The sequence below is a fragment of the Rosa rugosa genome, chromosome 7, assembly GCF_958449725.1.
Source record: "Rosa rugosa chromosome 7, drRosRugo1.1, whole genome shotgun sequence".
Taxonomy (NCBI): domain Eukaryota; kingdom Viridiplantae; phylum Streptophyta; class Magnoliopsida; order Rosales; family Rosaceae; genus Rosa; species Rosa rugosa.
This window is the reverse complement of record NC_084826.1, coordinates 15562515-15585404: the sequence shown is the minus strand read 5'-3', so window position 1 is coordinate 15585404 and position 22890 is coordinate 15562515. Positions and strand designations below refer to the sequence as shown.

Genomic DNA, 22890 nt, shown 5'->3' with positions numbered 1-22890 from the left:
TGTTAGGAGGTGTTGGCATCTCAGGCCCGAAATCCTTCCTCTTCGTTAGTGAATCCAATTCAACCTGGATCGCATCTTTCCATTTAGGCCAATTTTCTCTACGTTGGCATTCTTCAACGGAGTAAGGTTCGATGTCATTGTTCTCAACAATTCCACGTCCTCATGTACACTAGTGTAGTTCGTAGAGATCTCTATATTCTCAGGAATTGGTTCTAACATTGAGGCGTCCCCCAACGATGTCTCTTGGACATAACCACAATCCAAAATATTCTCATGAGACGGATTTTGAGTATCAATGATCAATGGATCAAGTTGTGCCAAACTCGCTCTCTTCTTAGGGCGAGAATCCATCGAACCTATGGGTCTCCTACGCTCTCTAGCGGAACCCATGGCCTATGACGCCATTATGCCACCTTGTGGCGTCACCATACCACCATCCATGGTGGTGGTGCCGTACCCATCTTCTCTGGGTGGCACCATGTCCTCTTGTGAGGACATCAATCCTTGCAGACATGTTTGCAGCAGGTATATGTGATCTCGTCACTTTTAGGGGATCAAGATGAGACATAGTGGGGACAAACCACGACAATTCTTGTCGTTCCTGTTGAACATTGACGTTCTAATCTCCCCCTAACGACGGGAAGACTGTCTCATCAAAGTGACAATTCGCAAATCCAGCGAAATAGAGATCGCTTGTCAAGGGTTCTACATAGCGGACTTATATATATATATGCATTCGTTGCAATGACTCATGTTGATGCGCTGTGGCGGCGCAATTGGCACATAAACCACACACTCAAATATGCATAAGTAAGAGATATTAGACCCGAACCCAGTCACTAGCTGTAACGCAAATAAAAGTTGAGTGGCTGCTATGAGTCGTAGACGAATTAGCATAGCTGCATGCGATATTACATAACCCAAGCGGAAATATTGGTGCGCATTACCAAAGTCTGGGCTACCATCGTAGTCTTTTAATGGTGGCTTTTCCGCCAGACCAATTGGGTGTGTACATGGGAATATGATACTTGATATCAATACCCGATGATATGCAATAGTCATTGAAAATTTTCGATGTAAACTCTCTAGCATTTTCAAGTCGAATTGACTGAACGGGATGATCCGGGTAGTGAGCCCGTAGCCATATGATTTGGGCTAGGAGTTCATCTTAAGCAGCATTACGAGTGGACGATAGTGCGACATGTGACCAGCGTGTCCACATATCAACCAACAGCATAAAACATCTAAGCAGTCCACAAGTTGGTTGAGTCGATCCACAGAATCCCCTTGGATTCTTTGTAAGAATGAAATTATTCCTTTAGTGTCCTTTGCATAGGATGGTCTCAATCCTAAATAACAGGCTTTACAGAACGAAACATGGGCTTTATAATCAACCAATGAGGCTTTTGGTTAAGCCATAATGTCACAATAGACTTGAGAAGTAGAGAGAGGAGTTTATGGCGTCAATGCCATGTATTTGCCGCAGGGGGTAGGCGGCGCCGGCCATGTATGGTCTGTCTTTGCACAATCATGGCGCCATGAGGCGCATGTGCAGCTTCTCGAACAAATTCTTGGTTCTTACTTTTCTTCGTTCTGAAAATGGATGTCCGTGTAAAGTCTTTAATACACGGATCATCATGTCAAAGCCTATATGTGTCAAAATCCCATAAGTCGTCTCTCATGACATGGTTGGAATCAATAACTCAAATAGTGGTTGCATACAACCCACTAGAGTGACACATAAGTTTCTCTAATACTCGTTTATGTCCGTAGTCATTAGAGGTGATGCAAAGGAACTCTGTCCATTCTCATAATGTGTTTCCACATGAAAACCATTGGCTCTTATATAATAAAGTTCGACTTAAGGTATGTCCAAGACATTAAGTAAAAGAATTGACACTTTATTAATAGCCAATGATTACATCAAAGTTTCCAAAATCTAATCCAAAATAAAATCAAAGTAAGACACATTGTAGTCACTCTATCCGTTTGTTAACTCCAATCAAATATGACCAGGAAAGTAGAGAGAGATGTTGGTGGAGCGAGGCTCTCTTAAGTACCACTAATCTCAATGACTTTTCTAGACATCATATTTCATTGGGTGCGCCACATGAGAAAGAGTTAATACAATTGTCATTTATTGACTAAGGCATATTGCCATTACAAAATTCTTGGAAATAAAAGACTACTCTAAAAATCTGCGGCATTTTGTCTTCATCGCCAGATTTAAAGTCTTCTTGAACTCGATGTCTTGATCACTGTGAGGCAGCTACCTTCTTAGGTACATTGCAAACTCAGCCCCATTGATCAGACGTTCCATATCAGAAATAGATACCATGAAGAGGATTCTCCCTTGATTGAGGCGCATTGGCGCAATGTGCATGGCCCCTAGGACCTGAGGCGTTGGAAGATTATGACCATGGCCAACGTTGGCTCTATGGTTTCCAACCCTTAGTCCCTCAAAATCACTGCTCCTACGGTGGCGTGATTGTCGCCTTTGGCGACTACCTTCATGAGCATTTCGATCATATGAATCATGACGTCTATGGCGACTTTCTCTAGCCATGGGACTATGCTCTGGATAGCTATCTCGAAGCCTATCAATTTCTCTTCTCACAAGCTCGTTGTCTTGCCTTTCAGCAATTTCCATAGCTTCAATAAGCTTTTGAAAGCTTGTGATCCGTCTTGCATTTATATGAGTCCGAAATAAATCACAGGATCTCATAGCATAGACAGGGAAGGTATTGAGGGTTTTCTCAATCAATTGTTCTTCTGTGATTGTCTTGCCACAGAAGTGCATCATTGCTCTGATGCGGAGGGCTTCCGAATAAAATTGCATGACTGTGTCAAATTCAGAGAAGCGAAGATCTTTCCATTCTGCTTCTGTATTCGGAAGGATGGAGTCACGAACATTGCCATATCGTTCGCGAAGCGCTTGCCAAAGCTTTATAGCGCTATCCTCATTTATGAACTCAAACTAGAGGTCACTATCCATGTGACGTTTCATGAAGGCAAGTGCCCTGGAAATATCTTTCTCAGTTTGAGGGTCTGGGGCTGTTTCTATAGGACAAAGCTCTTGGATTGTATGCAATAAGTCACCGGCAATAAAGTGGAGCTCAACATCCTGAGCCCACGTTAGGTATCTTTTGCCTGCATAATCCAATGGAACAAAATCGAGTATGTTCGAGTTTGACATCCTGAAAAAGGGGTGAAACAAGAACGAATTAGTTTCGGAGCTAAACTTCCACGAAAACTAACAATAATAAGATTTCCGAGCTATGCTACCAAGAAATCGATTTCCAAGAATCTCTTTTGGATTAGACCAAACAATGATGTTTTTAATATGGTCACAATTTGATGCTTTATGGACGCTCTTAGTCCAAGCATTATGAACACTCTTAGTTCATACGAACGCTCTTAGTTCGTTTAATTATGAACACTCTTAGTTCATACGAACACTCTTAGTTCGTTAAGCGCGAATCCCCACAATTCCGCTTTGTTAAATACTCAAAACCACACATGTTCATATATTCTAAAATTCTGTAGGAAATAAAAGGAATTTAAAATACAAGAAAGCAGGAACTTTAATCGTAAAAACTTACTTGCCTTACTTGGTAATTTGAAGCTTTGCTTCACGATTTTTTATACACGCGCGTATTGATGCAGGCGTGTAGCCAAATTAGGGTTGCCGGAATCTGGTCGGAAATTGGCAGTTGGTAGGCTGCCCTTCTCCCTTTTTTTTTTTTTTTTTTAGGACGGCAGAAGAGAAAGAACAAGTTTTTTTTTCTTGTAGGGTTTGGTTTTTTTTTCTTTTCGAAGCTAGGGCTAGAGACTCGTGCTGATAACGTGTTGTAGGAGAATGGAATTGTGTGTGTATTATTGATAATAGGAGCCCTTTAAATAGGGAGTTACAAAGTACCCAAAAAGGTAATAGAATCCGATTACAATTGAATACCTAGAACACATTCCTATTACAACTCTAAACCCTAGTTTGTAGAGGCACATATTATGTCGATATCCTTCAACAATATATATATATATATATATATATATATATATATATATATATATATATATATATATATATATATATATATATATATACGGATCCGTTCGAGAGCGGACGTCCGCAACCCAGAAAAAGTGCGGACGTCGCTGCTCCGCCTCGATCAAGCGGCGACGGCGCCGCGCGGCTTGCCGGAGGGATGCTGGGGGTCGTGCGGAGGGGTCTGCGGTCCGATGGAGTCGCCGGCGACGGTTCTGCTGTGCTGCACAGAACCTGCAACTGCAGGTGAGGTGGCTGCCCAGAAACCGGCAAGCCCGACCTCCTCCGACCTCGAACTCCGCCCAGAAGAGGTCTGGGATGCCTCCAGCCTCCCTCCGGCCAGCCCGCGCCGCCGCCGCCGCCTGGAAGCCGCCTGCTGCATCGACGTCCGCACTTTAGCGACAGTGCGGACGTCCGCCCTTGATCGGGCCTCTATATATATATATATATATACACACCTGATTTATATGCGAGTTCATCTGAGAACTAATTGTTGTGTCTTTTGAACTCCTTGTTGTCCTTTATTCACTGTTAATCAACGCATGGTTTAATCCCAAGGTTCATTAATATATGGTAATATGACGCCTTGGTTTCTCAATGCACATGGAAAATAGCTCCTCATTTTGAGATTCACCTCATCTGTACACATCTTCAAATGCTTCATCTTCAATGAGGGAGCCTCCAGGTTTTGATTCATCTTCTCCAAGAATTCATTACATGTTGTGTGTGTTCGAACATACATAGGTAACTTGAGAACTGAAAAGTTAATCCTCAAATGTTTTCAAAGCGATACATTTATGTGGAAATGGTCATCCATAACACTTGGTACTCCATCCCGTCCATTTTTTCGACTAGGTATCACATTGTCCAAACTGTAATACGTCAGGTACCAGAAGAAAAATCAAAAAGATAATTCTGCTTTTAAGGCCATTACATTACATTAGGCAGTGTACAAAGACGTATACAGCGCCTAAATCGGCTACATATTGAAAATAACAGATATACAACTTAAATCTGTCTTTGATAAAGTATCTTCTATGATTTCGCTCTTCAATAGTTGTCTGTAGGTCTAGAAAAGAAGCTTATGAATTTTCTCCTTTTTATAATGATAACCGGCCAGGAAACGAAGAAAAGGAAATAATCAATTGCATAAACAACTAGAACAACCCCATTAACGAGTTCAACTAAAAATCTATGAAGTGTGATGTTTATATGAGACAACAGCAGAAGTTGAACTCCGCAAGCAAGTACAACCATAGGGTAAGAATTCGGTTCACATCAGTTCATTGAAGCCAAGTTTTAACAAATTAGATCCTTTCCAAGTTTTCGGAGAACATGAGAGTAAAAATTCCAATCAGGATGTTCAGATGAAATTGCAGGCTGGCCAAAGGGATTGTCCTTCACGTAAAGCTGAACATCATCTGCAAATGCAAGGCCAGCCAAAAACTTCCCCAACTCTTTCTTTGGATCTATTAATTCACATTCAATAAAGGCACCTATTAGGGAAAGCAACTACAGAAATTTTACATGTTGCATGCATTTTGTTTCTTACCTAAAGCATTGTCAGTACCATTGTCAGGAATGTAGGGATCCAGGAAAATCCCTGTGTAAGGCTGCAGAGGCATCAATAATAAGACAGATCAGAACAGAAATATAGGACAATTTGTGAAATATACCCCAAACCTGGACCCTTTAAGGACATTGCCAGCTTTTTTAAATTCTTAGAATTATAAGAACTTGAGGGGGCTCAAGTGTTTGTCAAGAGGATGCAAAAGTACTACTTGAAAAGTGTTTTGTTTCTATAAATCGATATCAAAAGTTGGCTAGATGTCTTTAGAGGGCCTAGAACTTGGATTTATGTATAAACTTTTCCTAATAGAGTAGAACAAACGTAGAAAGAGCAGAGTATTTGATTATATTACAGGATTGAGAAGGGCCTTGTAAGGCTGATCATCAATCAATAGAGTATCAGATGCAGAAAACTTTCCCTCAAAATGATCCCATACTCTCTTCAGTTCTTTGAAAAACAGAGGCTTCATTTTCGTTTCCAGGGACTTGAACCCAGAATCAGTACATTGATGCTGATCCTGTTGAACAAATGAACGTAAGTAATTGTTCCTAGTCAAGTAGTTCAAGGATTCCTATCTTTACCAAAGGATTAATCTGCTCCAACTTACCCACACAAATATAAGTCTGCTTCTCAGCTTTTCCATCACACAATCCAAGACACCATCAACATTTTTCCTGTTAATCAATCAGTAAAAAAAAATTAGAAACATATCATAGGTAACTGATATTTTTCTTGATGAAATAATCTCAATGAAATGCTGACTCAAGTGCAGAAGTCCATATTCCAACTTCAAATCTTTCAAGGCAGAATAGCATAAACTCCTCAGCAAAAGCTCTTTTAAAAACTACACAATCAAAAAATTGATTATTGTCAAACTAAACTAATTATATATATCCAAATAAATTGTGATCCGCAATTTCATAAATGATTAGATTGAACAAATAATAGTTTGCATTACTACCTAGATGGTTTCCACATTTCCCATCAGGAGTACGATCCCTTGGAATACCACTCTTGTTGAAACAAAAAACTCTGTAGACTAGTAAGCCATTGAGATCAAACACAAGAAGCTTTTTTTTTCTTGGTGCTAGATTCAGCCTACATATGCCTCGTGTTCTTTCATTATCATAGTCTTCATCACCATCATAGTTACTACTCGAAAGAAGATTCTTCTTATAGCTATCTCCTGCCATATTTGATAAAAACAAATCTGCTCTTAAGGAACAGCCGAACAGATGACTTGGTCCATTATTTATTATCAAAAGATAAAACATTGCTGGGTGCTGGCTTTTCTACTTGAACCCTTTGAGATTAGTGCAGTCTTTTGTCACACCAACATTTACCAAAAAAAAAAAGAAAAAAAAAAAGAGAGAGTAAGAAGAAAACAGATCGTTTCAAAATCAAGAAATGAAGACTCACCTCTGAATCTATTGGTTTCCATAGCAAGCTTTCCAGATAACTCAAATGAAGGATTTTGCTGCCAGTCGAGTCACAAATGATTTGCAATGAAGTTATGATACTTGAAAGGGGTAGGGATAAACAAGATTCATCACAGCTTGCATATGATTACTGAGAATAATTTGACATGAATAACCAAAAAGTAGAAGATGAGAGTTATGATGTCAAAGGTGCCACACCAAGCTATGTACTCACCTTTTTCTGTGCTTCCAAGACTTCCTCAGCAGCGCTCATCATAGCTACTGAATCATTCTTTTCAATCCTGCTCAAGCAAGCAACCAACAGCTTATCAAAACCACATCCAGGGTTAATGTAAGAATGCACAAGAAAGGTACAACATAACACAGTCCAAAACGCAGAAGCCTATATTATATTTGTGTGAAACTAGATTAGCAAAACTATCAGGCATTCAGTTCTTTAGGGGAGTGCACTTCTGCACTTGGATTCTTAGACATAAACACGACATTGTAAGCCGCAAAGTCATTTTCTTGAGGTCCCAGTTGCAACATTTTTTGGGAAATAAAAATTCATTGATACCCAAATATTTATGCATGTTTGGAGTTTCTTATACAAATTCAGTTTTTAGTTTATCATACTTATTTGTCCTCTGCCTACTATCAGTAGGACAAAATAATAAACAGACACAACCAATATAGTTGTCAAAACAATATTTGAATTTCAGAGGAAAAAGAGAAGGTACTATTGAGCCAAGAATTTCATAGTACAAACCTATATATTAGAAGGAACACTGAACACTGAACACTGGACACCATACTATGTTCAGAGCATTACCAAACTATTAAGTATTAAGGTTCTTGAGGAATTAAGAAAATCTGGTAAATAATTCTTCCATTGACCATATCTCTTATCAATCACCAACTTAAGAAAAATTGGCACATTGTATTACTTTTGACAGCATGAAGATTTACAATGTTAACGTGGCAAGAGCATACAACTTCCACTAACCTTTACCTCTTCCTTTTTCCAGAACTAATTAATAGAATCAGTAGATATATCAAAGTGCAACCCAAGAAGAATATATATGACAAGCAATAGATAAATCAACTGTTCAAAAATGTGTAAACATAATATTTGGAAAGATTAACTCACCCATCCTTAGCCTCCCTCGACTCAGGCCCCTGGAACATGGTTGCTTACAGTTAGACACTTCATATAAGAATTAATGCAATTAGATGCATACCACTACAAGCATCACAGACTAAATTGATCCAAAATGAATGCAAAATATATCATTTATGTCTTTGTTTTATGTTTTGCTTCATCCAAGAAAGTCCTGAACATGTCTAAAGAAAAAGGTCCTAAATTTAATACCACCCCCATATGGTAGGATGTTATTGAACTCCAGTAGTAGGAAGCAAAAGAGATGAACAAGAAACCACAAACAAATTACACTATGAGTGCCGCCTAAACAATAATTAAAAGTAATATATACAAGTTCTCAAAATTTAAAAGATGTTTGGATGGAAGTTGTGAATGGTAAGTAACTTTGCCAATCTGCATTCTTATGAAAAACCGCTTCCATGGAGTTGTCATTAAAATAAGCAATAAGTTTCAAAACAAAGTTGTTGCAATGGAAGGGGGAGTGGATATCACCAGACACCTCATCGCGAGCTCTGATATCTGCAACCTGTTGAGATGAATGAGTTCCGTGTCTGTTCTTGTGGTGTCCATTCAATGGAGAAGTAGATTGCCCATGTCTTGATCTTGAAGACCTATGACCAGAACTGTCCTTTGCTGTCCTTGTCTCCATTCTTTCAGTCTCATATTCCCTATCTGAATGCTTTTCCCTATGCATACTTCTATCATTCTCTCTCCTATAATTTCTTTGACAGCCTTCAATTACTTTCTCCTTATCTCTTGTATCACCAGCATGGTAAGGTGAGTGATATCTATGTCTACTGCTACGGTGTCGATCTGATGGAGAAGAACCATGCCTTGATCTTGAAGACCTATGACCAGTACTCTCTTTTGCTGTCATTCTCTCTATTCTTTCAGTGTCATTTTCCCAACGCATGCTTCTATAATTCCCTCGGCTATGATTTCTTTCACGGCCCTCAATTACTTTCCCCTTCTCTCTTGTATCACCAGTATGTTGAGGTGAGTGAGATCTGTGTCTACTGCGGTGTCGATCTGATGGAAAATTATTATGCCTTGATCTTGAAGACCAATGACTAGTACTCTCTTTTGCTGTCATTCTCTCCATTCTTTCAGTCTCATTTTCCATATGCATACTTCTATAATTCCCTCTGCTGTGATTTCTTTCACGGCTCTCGATTACTTTCTCCCCATATCTTGTATCACAAGCATGTTGAGGTGAGTAATATATATGTCTACTCCTGCGGTGTTGATCTGATGGAGAAGTATCATGCCTTGATCTTGAAGACATATGACCAGTACTGTCTTTTGCTGTCATTCTCTCCATTCTTTCAGTCTCATTTTCCCTACTTCTATCATTCCCTCTGCTATGATTTCTGTTACGGCCCTCATTTACTTTCTCCTCATCTCTTGTATCACCAGCATGTTGAGGTGAGTGTCTATGTCTACTCCTGCGGTCTCTATCTGATGGAGAAGTACCATGCCTTGATCTTGAAGTATTACCATCAGTATCATTCCTTCCTGAAAATTTCTCCGTTCTATCACTTCCAACATCTCCCTCAGAACCACCTTCCTGTAAACTCCGACCGATCCCCCTACCATTGATCCTTTCCTGTTCTCTCTCAGGCACTCCTCCAGCTTCAGCTCTTCTTAGCCTTTTTGTCTGGGGAAAAGGAGAGCGAGCTGAGGGTGACCTTGCATGCTTGGGAGACTTGGGGCGAATTGAATATTTCTCACTTGGTGGAGAACTGCCTCTGTGGGACTTTCTATGACGAGTAGGAGATCTTTCTGTTCGAGATTGACTCTTCCTAGAGGGATTCCTACTACGAGGAGACCCATGGTCCTGTACTGAAGGTTCGGAATAATGTGTTAGATTTCGCCCCATCATGGAATTTGCAAATGCACTAGTGGACTTCTCCTGATAACATAAGTCAAGAGGCAAACTAGAGGTTAGAACTTCAACGAATACCTGATGAAAAGTTGTCTAAAATCTAACATCTAAAGGAACATATATGTTATATAAATATCAGAGAAGACAACAAATAAAACATAGTGCTAATGCTCAAGGTGGTATGTTGATCTACTGTGTGTTATATTCCCACAACCAGATGTTTGTAATGAGACTGCTAATATGCTAAATAAATAAAATTCAACCACAAAGGATATTAAACATGCTGAGAATAAATAAAACAGGAGACAAAAAGCCATGAACAAGAATTACCAAGCCATAAAAGTAAACCAGTTCACTGAAGCATGAACTAAATTGATATCGAGACTCTACTTTCACTACTCCATACAAGACTAAAAGCTAAAAATGCAACATACTGAATATAGCACTATAAATCACTTAGAAGACCAATAAAGTAGTCCAAATTTTAGTTGCGACTTGCGAGTGCGCAGACACTCAAACGGAAAGAAAAGGATGTGAACTTAAAATGGATTTCCTAATTATTACAGATTCCCAGTACAACGGTGCTTCAACTCATGCCATATATATATAGGAAAAATGGGAGTATGCCTAGAAATGTATGCTCAACAAGTCAACATTACATTAAAACATATATTATCATGACAAGCACAGAATCAGAATAGGCACTAAAATTGAATTCTTTCCCATTTCTGGAAATACATACTTTCAAGTTCCAGTTTAGTTCAAAGAAAATAACCAAGAAATATACATGCATACATATACATGGCAGAACTGGATGGTGTCCTCATATTTCATGAAAATACAGAGAACCCAGAAACAGGAGGACAGACAAAACGCCTACAACTGCAAGGTGGCTTCATATTCCATGAATCCCAACTTGGAGATGGAAAGCTGTCATAAAATCCAAGAATACAGTTACAAAAGGAAAGCCCAGAGTGGAAATCGAACCTGGAGAACAGAGCAACAAGTTAAGTCAACCAGCGTCAGATTCCTTCTTAAACCAGCGTCAGTTATTGGGCTGATGTTCGTACCCGGCCCGATATGTCTATATCATCTGATTCCTCTCTAATCGGGCCACTTCTTAGCTCAAGTACTTGTAGTCCTACACTACTTACTATTGAGTGCCAACTTAGCAGATATAAATATTGAAGTGTGAAATCAGAATGCACCGACATGAATGAAGAAAGATAAATCTTCTCAAACTATATATATGGTCAGCTAAATGAAACACAAAATGTTTCTGTCCCACACCTCGGTAAGGAAAATAATATGGGAAGAAGATAAAAACTACAAAGACCTAAAGGAAACATGTCTGCAAAATTACCAAGTATAAGAAAGCACAACAGTTGTATTCGACAGTTTCATTAATCAAATGCTAGAGGGCAGCCGCACTAGCCCTTTATTTAAAAAAAAAACACAACATTTGTTAAAAATGTGAAAGTCAATTCACATTTCCTTTGCTCATTTACAGCTAGATTCAGGACAGCTTTCCCACAGCTACAAGTAGTAATCAATACTGTTGGACCTTAAGACAGACCCTGAGACGGGAATATATATATATATCAGATATGCATAGGCAATTTCGGGAGCTTCAACAATGAGCAAATAATAAGTTGATCAGTAAATGCATTATTGAACCAAAAGTATGCTACACTACAGAATGGAGCATACTTGTATATGTCTAATCACCTCGGACCTTGCCGTTTTATATCCCTTAATAGAAGTTGGATCGTTCCCAACAAGAAGCAGAACTTTCACACCTTCCTGTGACTTGGTCTTCAGCAGATCACCTAATGTGCTATCTGATGAACCATTATTATTCTGAAGCAATCTGTCTTTGGGGTACAGTGACCACGGAGCTATGTATATCAAATGGCGGGCCTCACTTATTGCATCAAATATGTCTTGCCAACAATTTCCATGCTCGTACTTAAGACCGTCATCAAGCTTGAAATTGGGAAGGCAACCATCAGGAACATGGGCATCTTGATAAAGAGCAACTTTACCGCCTGTCCTAACAGGAAAGTAAGTACCAGGAACCCCTTGATGATCAGGATCTGAACCTACCCCATGATCATAAAAGGTCAATTTTTCAATAGGAACATACTGAATCGCTAAACTCAAAACAGCTCCAGGCTTACAGGGTTTCCCATCCCAGAATATACTCGCTCAACTGGGATTGCTACAACTCCTATGAGTTGGGAACCCACAACATCACTATCTTTCCCAACAAAAAGCACCTCTGAAGCATAGTGTGCAACCGGAACATCAAAATGTTGCTCCAAACAGGGTTCTCACTATTACTGATCACAAAAGTCCTCCCAACTACAGCACCTGCAACTGACACCGTGACATACGGATCACTCGTTATCTTGTTGACACCGAAGAATGATATGCCTTCTTCAACGGAAACCGACGTCAAAAGTCCCCTATGAAAAATAAAACAACATACATTTGCCGAAAAACGGTTCGTCGCCAAAAGTCTCACCTAAAGATAAAGAGACACACGTGCCGGTGAATTGTTCGTCGGCAATGCCTCTTCACGGCAAACCGATGAATATTTCGTTGGCAACAAGCCTCCATCATTTAGCTATGTGATATACATACAGTCTGCATCAACAAACTCTTAACAAAATGCATCTGGAATTCACTTGAAAAGACTACGGTAATAAAAGTTACAGAATAAAGACTACATGTAATACTATCTCCCAATATCTCGAAGGCAATTACAGAAGTCACTGATATTTATTTTCTTTTTTCCAGAGTAAACAGGCTTCGCACATTGGCCTGCTGTCTCAATTAACGTATAGAGCTTCTGGATAGGCATATCATTCAGGGCATCAGCAGCTGCATTTATATCCTCATCAGCAAAAACTTTCAACTGTTCTAGCACCTTCTTTGCATCCTCACTAGTTAATGTAGGAACATTGTAAGTGTGAGAGAATGTCTTGCAAAAGCGAATTGAGTCCAAGAATTCAAATTCACTAGTTGTTCCAATCACCAGAAGCTTGTTCCCCTTTGGAGGAAAGCGCTTAAGAAGGCCCCATAGTGTTTGATATATCATGGTTGAAAATCTTGGACCAATAGGAATAAACTCCATCAACCTCTCAATGTCATCCAAAATAATGATGCTCAATTGTGACTTGTAAGCTTCCTCGAAGACGTTTTCAAGGTGAACACACTTTGCCCTCTCGTCATGAAGACCAATCATGGACTCAGCCGAAACAATCCTGACAAATGGAAATCGGCTGTGGATGCCAATGGTAGCTGCTAAGGCAGATTTGCCAGTGCCACTAGGGCCCTCTAGAAGGCATTTGACAAGAGGACTTCCTTCACTTGATTTAACTTGCTCCACAAGAAGCATAGCTCTGTCATAAGCGTGCCTATGTCGATCACCACAATTCACAATGCCATTTAACCTGCATCGTTCAAGCTCCTCTGCCAAGGCTCCATAAGTAGGTCTAATTTCTTGAAGTGCGCGACGAAAATCATCCATAGTAACTTTAATATTCTCCTCGTCCACTGGCTTCTTAAGATCGTCCAGACTCAGTTGTCTATTAAAAGCAAATGACACAGCACTTCTAACAACACCTTCAAGTTCTGCACCGCTATAGTTTTCTGCATGAGTAGCAAGCTCTCGAAGGTTCACATCAGGAGCAAGATAAGAGCTCTCCTTTATCTTGTTTGTATGAATTTGAAGAATCTGTAGGCGACCTTTTTTATCAGGAAGGCCTATCTGAATTTGAACTTCCAGACGTCCTGGTCTCAAAAGGGCTTCATCCAGCAACTCCTTTCTGTTAGTCAATCCAATAATCAGAATATTATTGAGAGGCTCCACCCCATCCATCTTGGTAAGTAATGTGTTCACAATATTATCATGAATGCGTGAACTATCACGGCTGGAACCTGATCTTTTCTTACAAATTGCATCAATTTCATCAAATATTATGACATGCAAATCACTTTCATCCCCATGAACTATTTGATCTTGTTCAGCATCAGCAAATAGCTCCCTAACATTCTTCTCACTTTCACCAACGTAACAGTCCAACACTTCAGGGCCATTGACGATCTTTGGATCTTTCCCATTCAAAATTTTCCCTATTTGCCGAGCCACCAGAGTTTTTCCAGTACCGGGCGGTCCATAAAGCAGCATGCCCTTCACATGCTTAATCCCTAATTTATTCACCACATGATGAGGGAGTACACGGGAGGCAAAAGCTCTTCGAAATATACTTTCAAACTCTGCATTTAATCCACCAATGCCAAGTTTTTGAAGATTAAGTTCCTTCTGCGTGAAGATTTTACGTTGATTTAGTATCTTTAGTCCATTTGAACCCTTTGGTGTCTCGAAGATGAAGTATGTCCCTGATGAAATCATCCCTCTTTCAAGATCAGCATCAGCCTTTTCTTGCCCCTCTACTGCAGCTTGATGGACTGTGAAAACGTATTCACGACCTCCATCAGACTTGAATGATACTTTTTGTCCAGCCATCATAACCTGCATATATCAAGGCTTAATGTTATTCCACAATCCGAACACAACAAATAAATACTTCAGCAAAAACATAGTCAACAGAGGAACAAGTGATGGCATCATTCACAGAATATTTTCACTGTCTTGATAATTATTATCCTTGACAACTCTTTGGCTAAAAGAGTGAAAAATTGTGCACTTTGGACTAAAATTGACTACAAGATCACAATTCACAGGAGTATTGTTAGACATCTACAAGAATATTGCACCATAACGAACAGAGAGCGATTACAATAGCTAATTGCTTCTAAATTTTGCAGGCAAATTGGACACTGGTGATGCACAAAAGCATTTATAATAATAAGCTTCATGCCATAGTCGACCACTTTATGAAGAGTTGGTTCTGCATTTAACATATCGGTACATACCTTTGGGAAACATGTTCCAGAATGCTTATAATCACATCAGAGTCTATTAAGTCAACCAAACAATTGATCAAAAAAGGATAATTTGGGTAGCAGTTTACATTTACATGATAAACATCTCACGAACTAACAAATCCAAACCAACCTTATTGGACAAACTCAATGATCTCCGGAAAAAAGAAAAAAAGAGAGAGAATCAAAGTGCACAAAATCCAAAGACAGGTTCTTGATTAGAAAACAAGAAATTAACTTTAATAGTTTTAACTTGTGCCTACTAACCAAGGTAAAATCTTCAAGAAAATAAGAAATATAAACTAAAGTGCAACTGTAAAAAACAAAACAACAATAAAAACTAGGTAGAAGCAAGCTACATACCTGGTACATGAACTTGTTTCTAAGTAACTCGTCGAGGAAAACAGCATCGACCTGTCGAGTTTTGGTTCTTTTCCCCAGCAACTCTATCTCTATCTTGAGCAGTGCCAAGTTAAAACACTCCTCGGGCGGAATAAATCTGGTGACAGAAACTTGGTCACCAACAGAAACACCAGCTTGCTTTTGTTGGGTCGCATTCAGAGCAATGTGGCCGCTCTCTATACCCTCTTGGGGGCTGATAGATAGAACGTAGTTGTCGCCGACGGTGGCATAACAGCGGTCGGATTGAGGGACGGCGAAGGTGGGAAGATCGGACGGTGAGCAGTAGGCGTGGTTGGTGAAGGCGGAGTCGCCGGCGGGTGTGGTTACGATCATATGCATGGTGGCTGGGACAAGGGACGAGAAGGGTGTCCGGAGATTTTAGTAAGTTCTTGAGAATTTCAGTGTCTAGGATTAAGGTTAGGTTTGGAGTAGTGTTGGGTTTATATAGGTTTTCATCCCCCATTGGTCTAGGAATCTAGGCTGGGCCTGTTTTCTTTTTTGGGCTCAGTCCGGGCTTTGCTTATATGATCGTTTTCATCCAAAAACTCAAGGTTGAGATAAAAGTCACATAAAACGGATTACAGCAAAAATTGTCTTTTCCAATGAAGTTAATTTCCTCCAAGTTTTTGGTAGAAGAGAGCACTTGTAGTCTGCATAAAATCACTACTTACCTCCTATATCACGTGTAGCTACCAAGTTTTTGGTAGAAGAGCATTTGTAGTATTCATAAAAATCACTACTTAATTACTAAAGAAGATGTTCAACAATCAATCCTTAAGAGTTCAGATGTTTCACTAGCTAGTGTTGTTTTCATGCTAAAGATGTAAGTTCATAGTCATCTTATTTTCAACCCTACATATGACCTTCCTATACATGTGATCGAACACCACATTACAAAAAGGATGTTCCGTGTGAAAAACAATAAACATCTTGTTTGTATGAGAAAAAATCTGAAATTTATGTCTATAGTTCCCAAAAAAAAAAAAATGTCTAAGAAAGAAATTAATTAGAAATATAAGATGGCAACTAGTCAAAACAGAAAAGGGGTTTAATTTACGCTTGATTTTTAGACAAACTCTCACCAATGACCTACGAGGCTCCAATGCATTTGTCGAGAATGTAAAGTTCATCCGCCTTGGTGAAATACAACCTTGCGCAAGAGTTGATAAAAGTTTAGACTCACATATTGTTAATTAAATTTGCATGTGATGCTCAGAATACTTTATCATAGTATTAGCGTATATTATCTAATCAAAGTTGTTCACGTATATAAAAAAATGTTTCGTTGTCTGGAATACACGCCCAATTATCATTTCCATCTTACTTTAGTTGCTTCCCCAACCTGCGATGTTTTCCTCATCTCCTTCCCCATTTGGTGTATATACATACTACAACCCCATGGTTTCATTTAGTGTACGTGTTTGTTCTTAAAAGCGATCAAGTCGATATTAGAGACGCTAGATCGACCCGGCCAGTTTCTCAATGGAAGAGAGAAGTTCAAGGAGGAAATTTGACCTTCTAAGGGTATTGGATCGAACTATATTGTAGCTGTTTATCAGCAAGCACTCAGAAGAAATCGACGACGGATCCATCCCATATTGTTTTTTGGGTTTTTTTCTGGGCCTATTGTTTTAATGTAATTTTTGTACTCTGTGGACTAGTCTATTGTTCCCGATTCCTTTGTTTAGTAGATTTGCTTAAGAAAAATAGAAGAAGGAATCTTTACACTATAATTATCACGTTGTGTGCGCCTAAACCAGTGCTTTAGCACATACTTATCACTCATTTTGACTGTGTCCACTAAAGAAGTTTTTGCCCTACAAGTCTACAACAAATCGGCCTAAATGTATTATTTTCCTTTGGTGTCCTGGACCACTATCACTTCACTCAAAAAAGTTGAGTTACTGATGGAAATGCATATATCTGCATCCGCCGAAACTCATACAGTCAAACCTCTTCGTGCAGCCGAGTGGCTCATACAGAAGGTAACCTAGACCACGGCGACGCGCATACAGATGGAGACTCGACACTTCGAACTAGCCAGGGTTTTGGTCTCCCGTCATAGTGATGTGACAAACAAGACGGCCTCTGCAAGCTAATTTCTTTTCTTATAAGAACCATTTGGCATCTATATATATGCACCTAGACATAGCTATAGGTAGCTGAGCTAGGACCGTTGCATGACCAACCGAAGGAAGGTAAAGGGTCACAATCCACCCTTGACAATCCCTGGTATATATCTTCTCCCACTATTGGAGTGCCACGTCTGATCATGGAGACTCAAGTAATTAGTCGAAAATGACTTGTCAACAAAGGATAAGCCGATAAGGTGGCCCTAATTTGCATTGAGCTCCATCTGAACAATCACAGTTTATAGAGCTAGACAGTAAACAACTAAACATGGTCGTTGAACAATACATTTACCCATATATACTGTTCTGTTACTCTATTAGAGGAGATTTGTCAATGAAGAATAATATTCACCAAGCTAAATTGCATCTACATATGATTGAAAGTCTGGTAATATAAATGGAAAAGACAACACCGATCTACATACTTTTTTTTTTTTTTTTGTATTTGAAAAGCTACATACTTCTTTTATAAACATGCAATTATATATATACGTGCAAAGATTTATACGTACGTCATATATACTTCGGATATATCAATGTCTTGATTACTAATTTCTCAACTTGTTTGGTTTTCTTCACCAAATTAACTAAAGCATGGATTCAATCTTTGCTTCTGGGACAATTCTGGAATCATCTCCCTTCTATCTAATGCTGTTGCTGAATCAATTCATGGAAGTTTTATGATCTGCTTCAAGCTCTATGACAGACATTTGGATTTATCAAGCTTGGTCACGAAAGAAATTAGAACGAAATAGGACTCTGCGAACAATTTTTTATATTATTTGAACTGTATGACAATTTTGCGAGTTCGCAAGGTTTGCAAAGTCCCTTCTAGAACCATATTGCATTTTGATATATAACACACACACAACAACACATATGAGGGCTTGCATTTTGAGGAGGCCGGAAGTCTCCAGAAGTGATTACTGCAGAACTTCATTTGTTCGATCACATTTGATATAATTCAATTATTCTAACCATCACTCTTTAGGTGAATATGCGCGCACCGATCCTTCATTCATAAAGTTAGCCAAATGGTCCTTCATTCAGTCAATTAAACTATATATAGATATAGAGAAGTAAATGAGTTGGAAAACTTAAAAGAGAATGATAGTAGTTTAAAAAATAGAAAATTACATAGTAGCACATGACCAAAGATGTAAACACAGAAAACTCACTTTCAAAAAGATTTATACAAATAAGGACATGAGCCCAGGCCCAAAAGTCAAATGATGCTTGTCTGATTCTCAATTTTAATGGAAAATGACCAAAATGCTTGAGTTTCATCCCAATTTACGGGCATTGCCACTGACCCAATATCCAATACCCAAAAACGGAAAACCCAAGGAACCAACGCCAAATCTAACCACCTCCGCTTCCATTCTCCTCCTCCCACCCTTCTTTCGTCTTCAAACCCAGCCACTACCGCTTCCACTTCCTCTCGCCATGTTCGTCTCTCAAGAACAAGACCAGCTGCCTCTAGAAGACCACCGCTGCTCTGCCGCAGAGCCTCAAGTGGCTCTTCAATAATCCCAAGAGCGACGACGACGGCAAGATTGAAAAAATCGGCGGCGGAGGTGATGATGATGATGAGGGCGAAAGTGGGTTGGCGCTTAAAGGTATTGTCTTGGCGGGGCCGTTCTTGGTTGGGATTATTGGTGGGTTTGGGGCGGCTGGGTATTTGTACAAGGATCAGGTATCCCTTCTTGAATCAGTTTTCCACTCTCATTGAAGGTAAAAGTTGACAAATTTGAGTGCCTTTTTTTGAGATTTTAGTGAGCTGCGTAGATTGAATGCTTGTGGTTTTTGATCGAGTTGATTTTCACCGTGGCGGTGTCAGTGTGTGAATTTTGCGAGGTGATAAGCTTTGTCTGCACTATGAATATTTTGACTCTCTTCATGTTCTTCCTCTGCGTTCACAAACCCACCACGGAAAGAACTTGGCTTTCAATCAATGTTTGAGCACTTTGTTAATTAAGCTTTTTGTCTTATTCACAGCTTAATTAATTTAATCCCTGGGTCTGCAACACCACCATTACGTTCATTCTTCTTTTTTCCTTTTTATATATATATATATATATATATATATATATATATATATATATATATATTGCTTTATGCTTTTGGTGTCAGTATTGGTATAGTTATATGAACTGCTACTTTTGTCTGAAATAGTCTTTGATGGTTCCTAATTAATGTATCTTTTAATCTTCCTTTCTTCTCGAGTTGCAGGGTTTTGGTGGCTGTTTTGACGGTATGTGAGCAAGTTGGTGATACAAAAAGAAATTTTAGTAACCCGAGATTCAACCGGAGGCTTCAATTTCATTCATAGATTGATAGATCTAATTGTCCCTGCTACTGCTATTGCTATTGCCCCTGCTACTGCCACTGCTATTGCTAGTGCAAATGAAGTTGCTACTAAACCAAGGACATATTTAGCAACAAAGAAGAAAAAGAATTTTGACGAAGAGATCTGAGATTCTCTCTCTTAGCAACGTGTAAAAGGAAGAGTATGAGTGCAGTAGCAGAACTTGACGAGTAAGAGTGCAGTAGCAGAACTTGATGAGTATGAGTGCAGTAGTAGGATTATGCGATGACAAGTGCAGTAGCAGAACACGAGTAGCAGAAATGGAAGAGTATGAGTGCAGTAGCAGGATTGGATGAATGCAGTAGCAGGATTAGGCGATGACGAGTGCAGTAGCAGAACACGAGTAGCAGAACTGGACGAGTATGAGTGCAGTAGCAGGATTGGACGAGTGCAGTAGCAGGATTATGCGATGACGAGTGCAGTAGCAGAACACGAGTAGCAGAAATGGAAGAGTATGAGTGCAGTAGCAGGATTAGGCGATGACGAGTGCAGTAGCAGAACACGAGTAGCAGAACTGGACGAGTATGAGTGCAGTAGCAGGATTAGGCGATGACGAGTGCAGTAGCAGAACACGAATAGCAGAACTGGACGAGTATGAGTGCAGTAGCAGGATTGAACGAGTGCAGTAGCAGAATTAGGTAATGACGAGTGCAGTAGCAGAACTGGACGAGTATGAGTGCAGTAGCAGGATTGGACGAGTACTGCAGTAGCAGGATTAGGCGATGACGAGTGCAGTAGCAGGATTGGACGAGTATGAGTGCAGTAGCAGGATTGGACGAGTGCAGTAGCAGGATTAGATGATGAGATTAGAGTAGTAGGAGAGTGAGGTTTTGTGATGTAATATAAAAGGTCAAGAGTTCGAGCCCCATCAAGGGTGGGAATGGGGTGGAGTTTTTTTTTTTAAATAAAATAAATAAATAAAATAAAAGGATTATTCTCAAGAAAAAAAAAAAAAAAAGGTAACATCAACGGATTATTCTCAGGAAAAAAAAAGTAACATAAACGGATTATTCTGAAAAAAAAATTAACATAAAGAATTATTCTCAGAAAAAAAAAAAGTAACATAAGAGAATTAGAAGTCAAAAGCAGTAGTTAAGGGTAAAAAAGTAAATTAACTCATAACATGTGGCAAGTGGAGAGCAGATTGTCCTTATTTGTAAGATTTGATCCTTATAAAGGGAGTAGAAGTCAAAAGAAGTAGTAAAGGGTAAAAAGGTAAATTAACTTATGACATGTGGCAAGTGGAGAGCACATCGTCCTTATTTGTAAAATTTAGTCCTTATGTGTTTAATTCAATCTTTAGATGATGTATTTGTTAAGTCATCTTTTGTCAATAACTTATATGTAATTTGTTATTTAAAAAATGGAATAAATTGTTTTTGATTGAATATGTTGCTAGGAATGATTTTTAAAAAAGGGAACTATGATGAATGGTCCCTTTAGTATCAGAAACATTATAGATTAAACTGCAATATATTCATAGTTGCAAAGAAAAAAAAAAAAAAAAACCATATCAAACTTCGGTTTGTCATTTAAAAAGATAATTACAATGTATTGGATAAACTGCAGTTGGGATACTGAAATGGCTAATTCCTTTTCTGATTGCCTAATTCCTTTCTTTCTTTTTTCCCATTGCCTAATTCTTTCTTCTTCTTCTTTTTTCCTTCAGAAATGATTTGATGTAGAGAAAACTAGAATATGAACTGTTTTAATCATTGAATTCCATGCAGAACAAGATGTCAGCAATTAAGTTTCGTCTGCACAGATCTATCTAGATTTGAGCAATATATAGTCTCCTTCAAGAAGCATGATGGAGATGGCTAGAAGTTTACAAGCAATAACAACTATTCACAATAAAATTCCTGTACATTCAATCTATTAAATACAAATACCCACCATATATACGTAGTCCAGCATATATAGTGGCACTTATTAATATGATGCATGTCATCCCTTTATTCAAAGTCCCGATGAAGACCCCCTTCATAAACATCAAGGGTTATGTCATTTTTATTCGGATTTTCTCGAGGGTTATTAACTTTTCCCTAACCTTGAACACTGGATATGTTATTATATATAGCAAGATGGACTAATTAAATTTCCAAAGGTTGCCATGTTCTTCAGCGGCAAATGCATCATGATCACCAGCTATGTCCAAGCGAGGAGGACTAAGAAGCATTCCCTCTGCCATATTCCTTAGAACATTAGGCATATCGAAGATCAGATCCTCATCGATAAACTCATGATCATTTAGCACATGGCCATGACCACTCTCAGTACTCGGCCTGGTAGAAGTAGCACCATTCCCTACTCCCATGGCCGCGGCAGCTGCCCCTATAGCAGCGGCAGCAGAGGTTGCCGCGGCCTGGATATCTCTTGATGAATTGGAGGCAGGCACAGGCAATGAAGATGCCGAGTTCGGGAAGTTGAGCTCAGCGTCTTGACCCTTGAGAGCCAGAGCAGCGACATCATAAGCAACCGCAGCCATTTCTGGTGTGGAAAATGTGCCTAGCCAGATTCTATTAGGCTTCTTTGGCTCACGAATTTCTGACACCCATTTTCCACTGCTCCGGCGCCTTACACCCCGATAGGTCGGGTGACGCCCCGGACCCGTACTGGAGCTGCTGCTTGATTCAGAACTGTTTGTGGTGTATTGCATGGTGTGTGTTGTCGATCGATGAAAACAAAGTACGATAAGGCATGCCATTTATGGTGGATGGAATCTCACTGATTCTCCAGTTGAAGAAGGACTGTGATGAAGCAGAAAGTGCAAACCAGTTGTTGATGAACTGCGCTGTGAAGATATTTGGGGTGTAAGCCAGCCTTTTGGTCTTAATGGACATCCGTTGGACTGGTTTTTCATTTTTGCATTTAGCAATGAAAACTGTCTCAAACGTCAAGAAGGAACAGGCAATGTTATATGGGCCGGGCATGATGTATCCATCACCTTTCCAA

At 39.3% G+C, this 22890-nt stretch overlaps 3 protein-coding genes across 6 annotated transcripts; all 3 read right to left on the bottom strand.

Moving 5' to 3' along the window:
• Positions 1 to 5174: 5174 nt before the first annotated feature.
• Positions 5175 to 11274, bottom strand: LOC133721340 (uncharacterized). 4 transcript variants are annotated; one of them, XM_062147921.1, is made up of 11 exons: positions 11068 to 11274; positions 8695 to 10107; positions 8184 to 8212; positions 7269 to 7335; positions 7035 to 7092; positions 6577 to 6801; positions 6378 to 6459; positions 6223 to 6289; positions 5968 to 6132; positions 5598 to 5658; positions 5175 to 5514 (listed from the first exon to the last, which is right to left on the bottom strand). In XM_062147921.1, exons 2-11 carry the CDS (start codon positions 10075 to 10077, stop codon positions 5345 to 5347), a joined length of 2307 nt encoding a protein of 768 aa, XP_062003905.1. In that variant the 5' UTR covers positions 10078 to 10107; positions 11068 to 11274; the 3' UTR covers positions 5175 to 5344. The 4 variants fall into 4 exon arrangements, with proteins under 4 accessions (XP_062003905.1, XP_062003904.1, XP_062003903.1 ...); XM_062147920.1 differs by lacking the exon at positions 11068 to 11274 and adding an exon at positions 10868 to 11061; XM_062147919.1 differs by lacking the exon at positions 11068 to 11274 and adding an exon at positions 10876 to 11061.
• Positions 11275 to 11490: 216 nt separating this feature from the next.
• LOC133721341 (vesicle-fusing ATPase-like) lies at positions 11491 to 15831 on the bottom strand. The gene is made up of 2 exons (XM_062147923.1): positions 15397 to 15831; positions 11491 to 14620 (listed from the first exon to the last, which is right to left on the bottom strand). The coding sequence occupies exons 1-2, from the start codon at positions 15772 to 15774 to the stop codon at positions 12821 to 12823; spliced, it is 2178 nt and encodes a 725-aa protein (XP_062003907.1). The 5' UTR covers positions 15775 to 15831; the 3' UTR covers positions 11491 to 12820.
• Positions 15832 to 21761: 5930 nt separating this feature from the next.
• Positions 21762 to 22594, bottom strand: LOC133722903 (ethylene-responsive transcription factor ERF024). The gene has a single exon (XM_062149759.1). It carries the CDS (start codon positions 22592 to 22594, stop codon positions 22025 to 22027), a length of 570 nt encoding a protein of 189 aa, XP_062005743.1. The 3' UTR covers positions 21762 to 22024.
• Positions 22595 to 22890: the final 296 nt, after the last annotated feature.

What these genes read in the sequence shown, in the direction of transcription:
- LOC133721341 (XM_062147923.1), bottom strand. Translation starts at nt 15,774, where the DNA reads ATGCATATGATCGTAACCACACCCGCCGGCGACTCCGCCTTCACCAAC. An exon ending in GAAACAAGTTCATGTACCAG is followed by an intron (nt 14,621 to 15,396) that starts GTATGTAGCTTG and finishes TGATATATGCAG; the next exon opens with GTTATGATGGCTGGACAAAA.
- LOC133721340 (XM_062147919.1), bottom strand. Translation starts at nt 10,914, where the DNA reads ATGAAATATGAGGACACCATCCAGTTCTGCCATGTATAT. An exon ending in ATATCAGAGCTCGCGATGAG is followed by an intron (nt 8,213 to 8,694) that starts GTGTCTGGTGAT and finishes ACCATGTTCCAG; the next exon opens with GGGCCTGAGTCGAGGGAGGC. An exon ending in TCGAGGGAGGCTAAGGATGG is followed by an intron (nt 7,336 to 8,183) that starts GTGAGTTAATCT and finishes TTGCTTGAGCAG; the next exon opens with GATTGAAAAGAATGATTCAG.
- LOC133722903 (XM_062149759.1), bottom strand. Translation starts at nt 22,594, where the DNA reads ATGCAATACACCACAAACAGTTCTGAATCAAGCAGCAGCTCCAGTACG.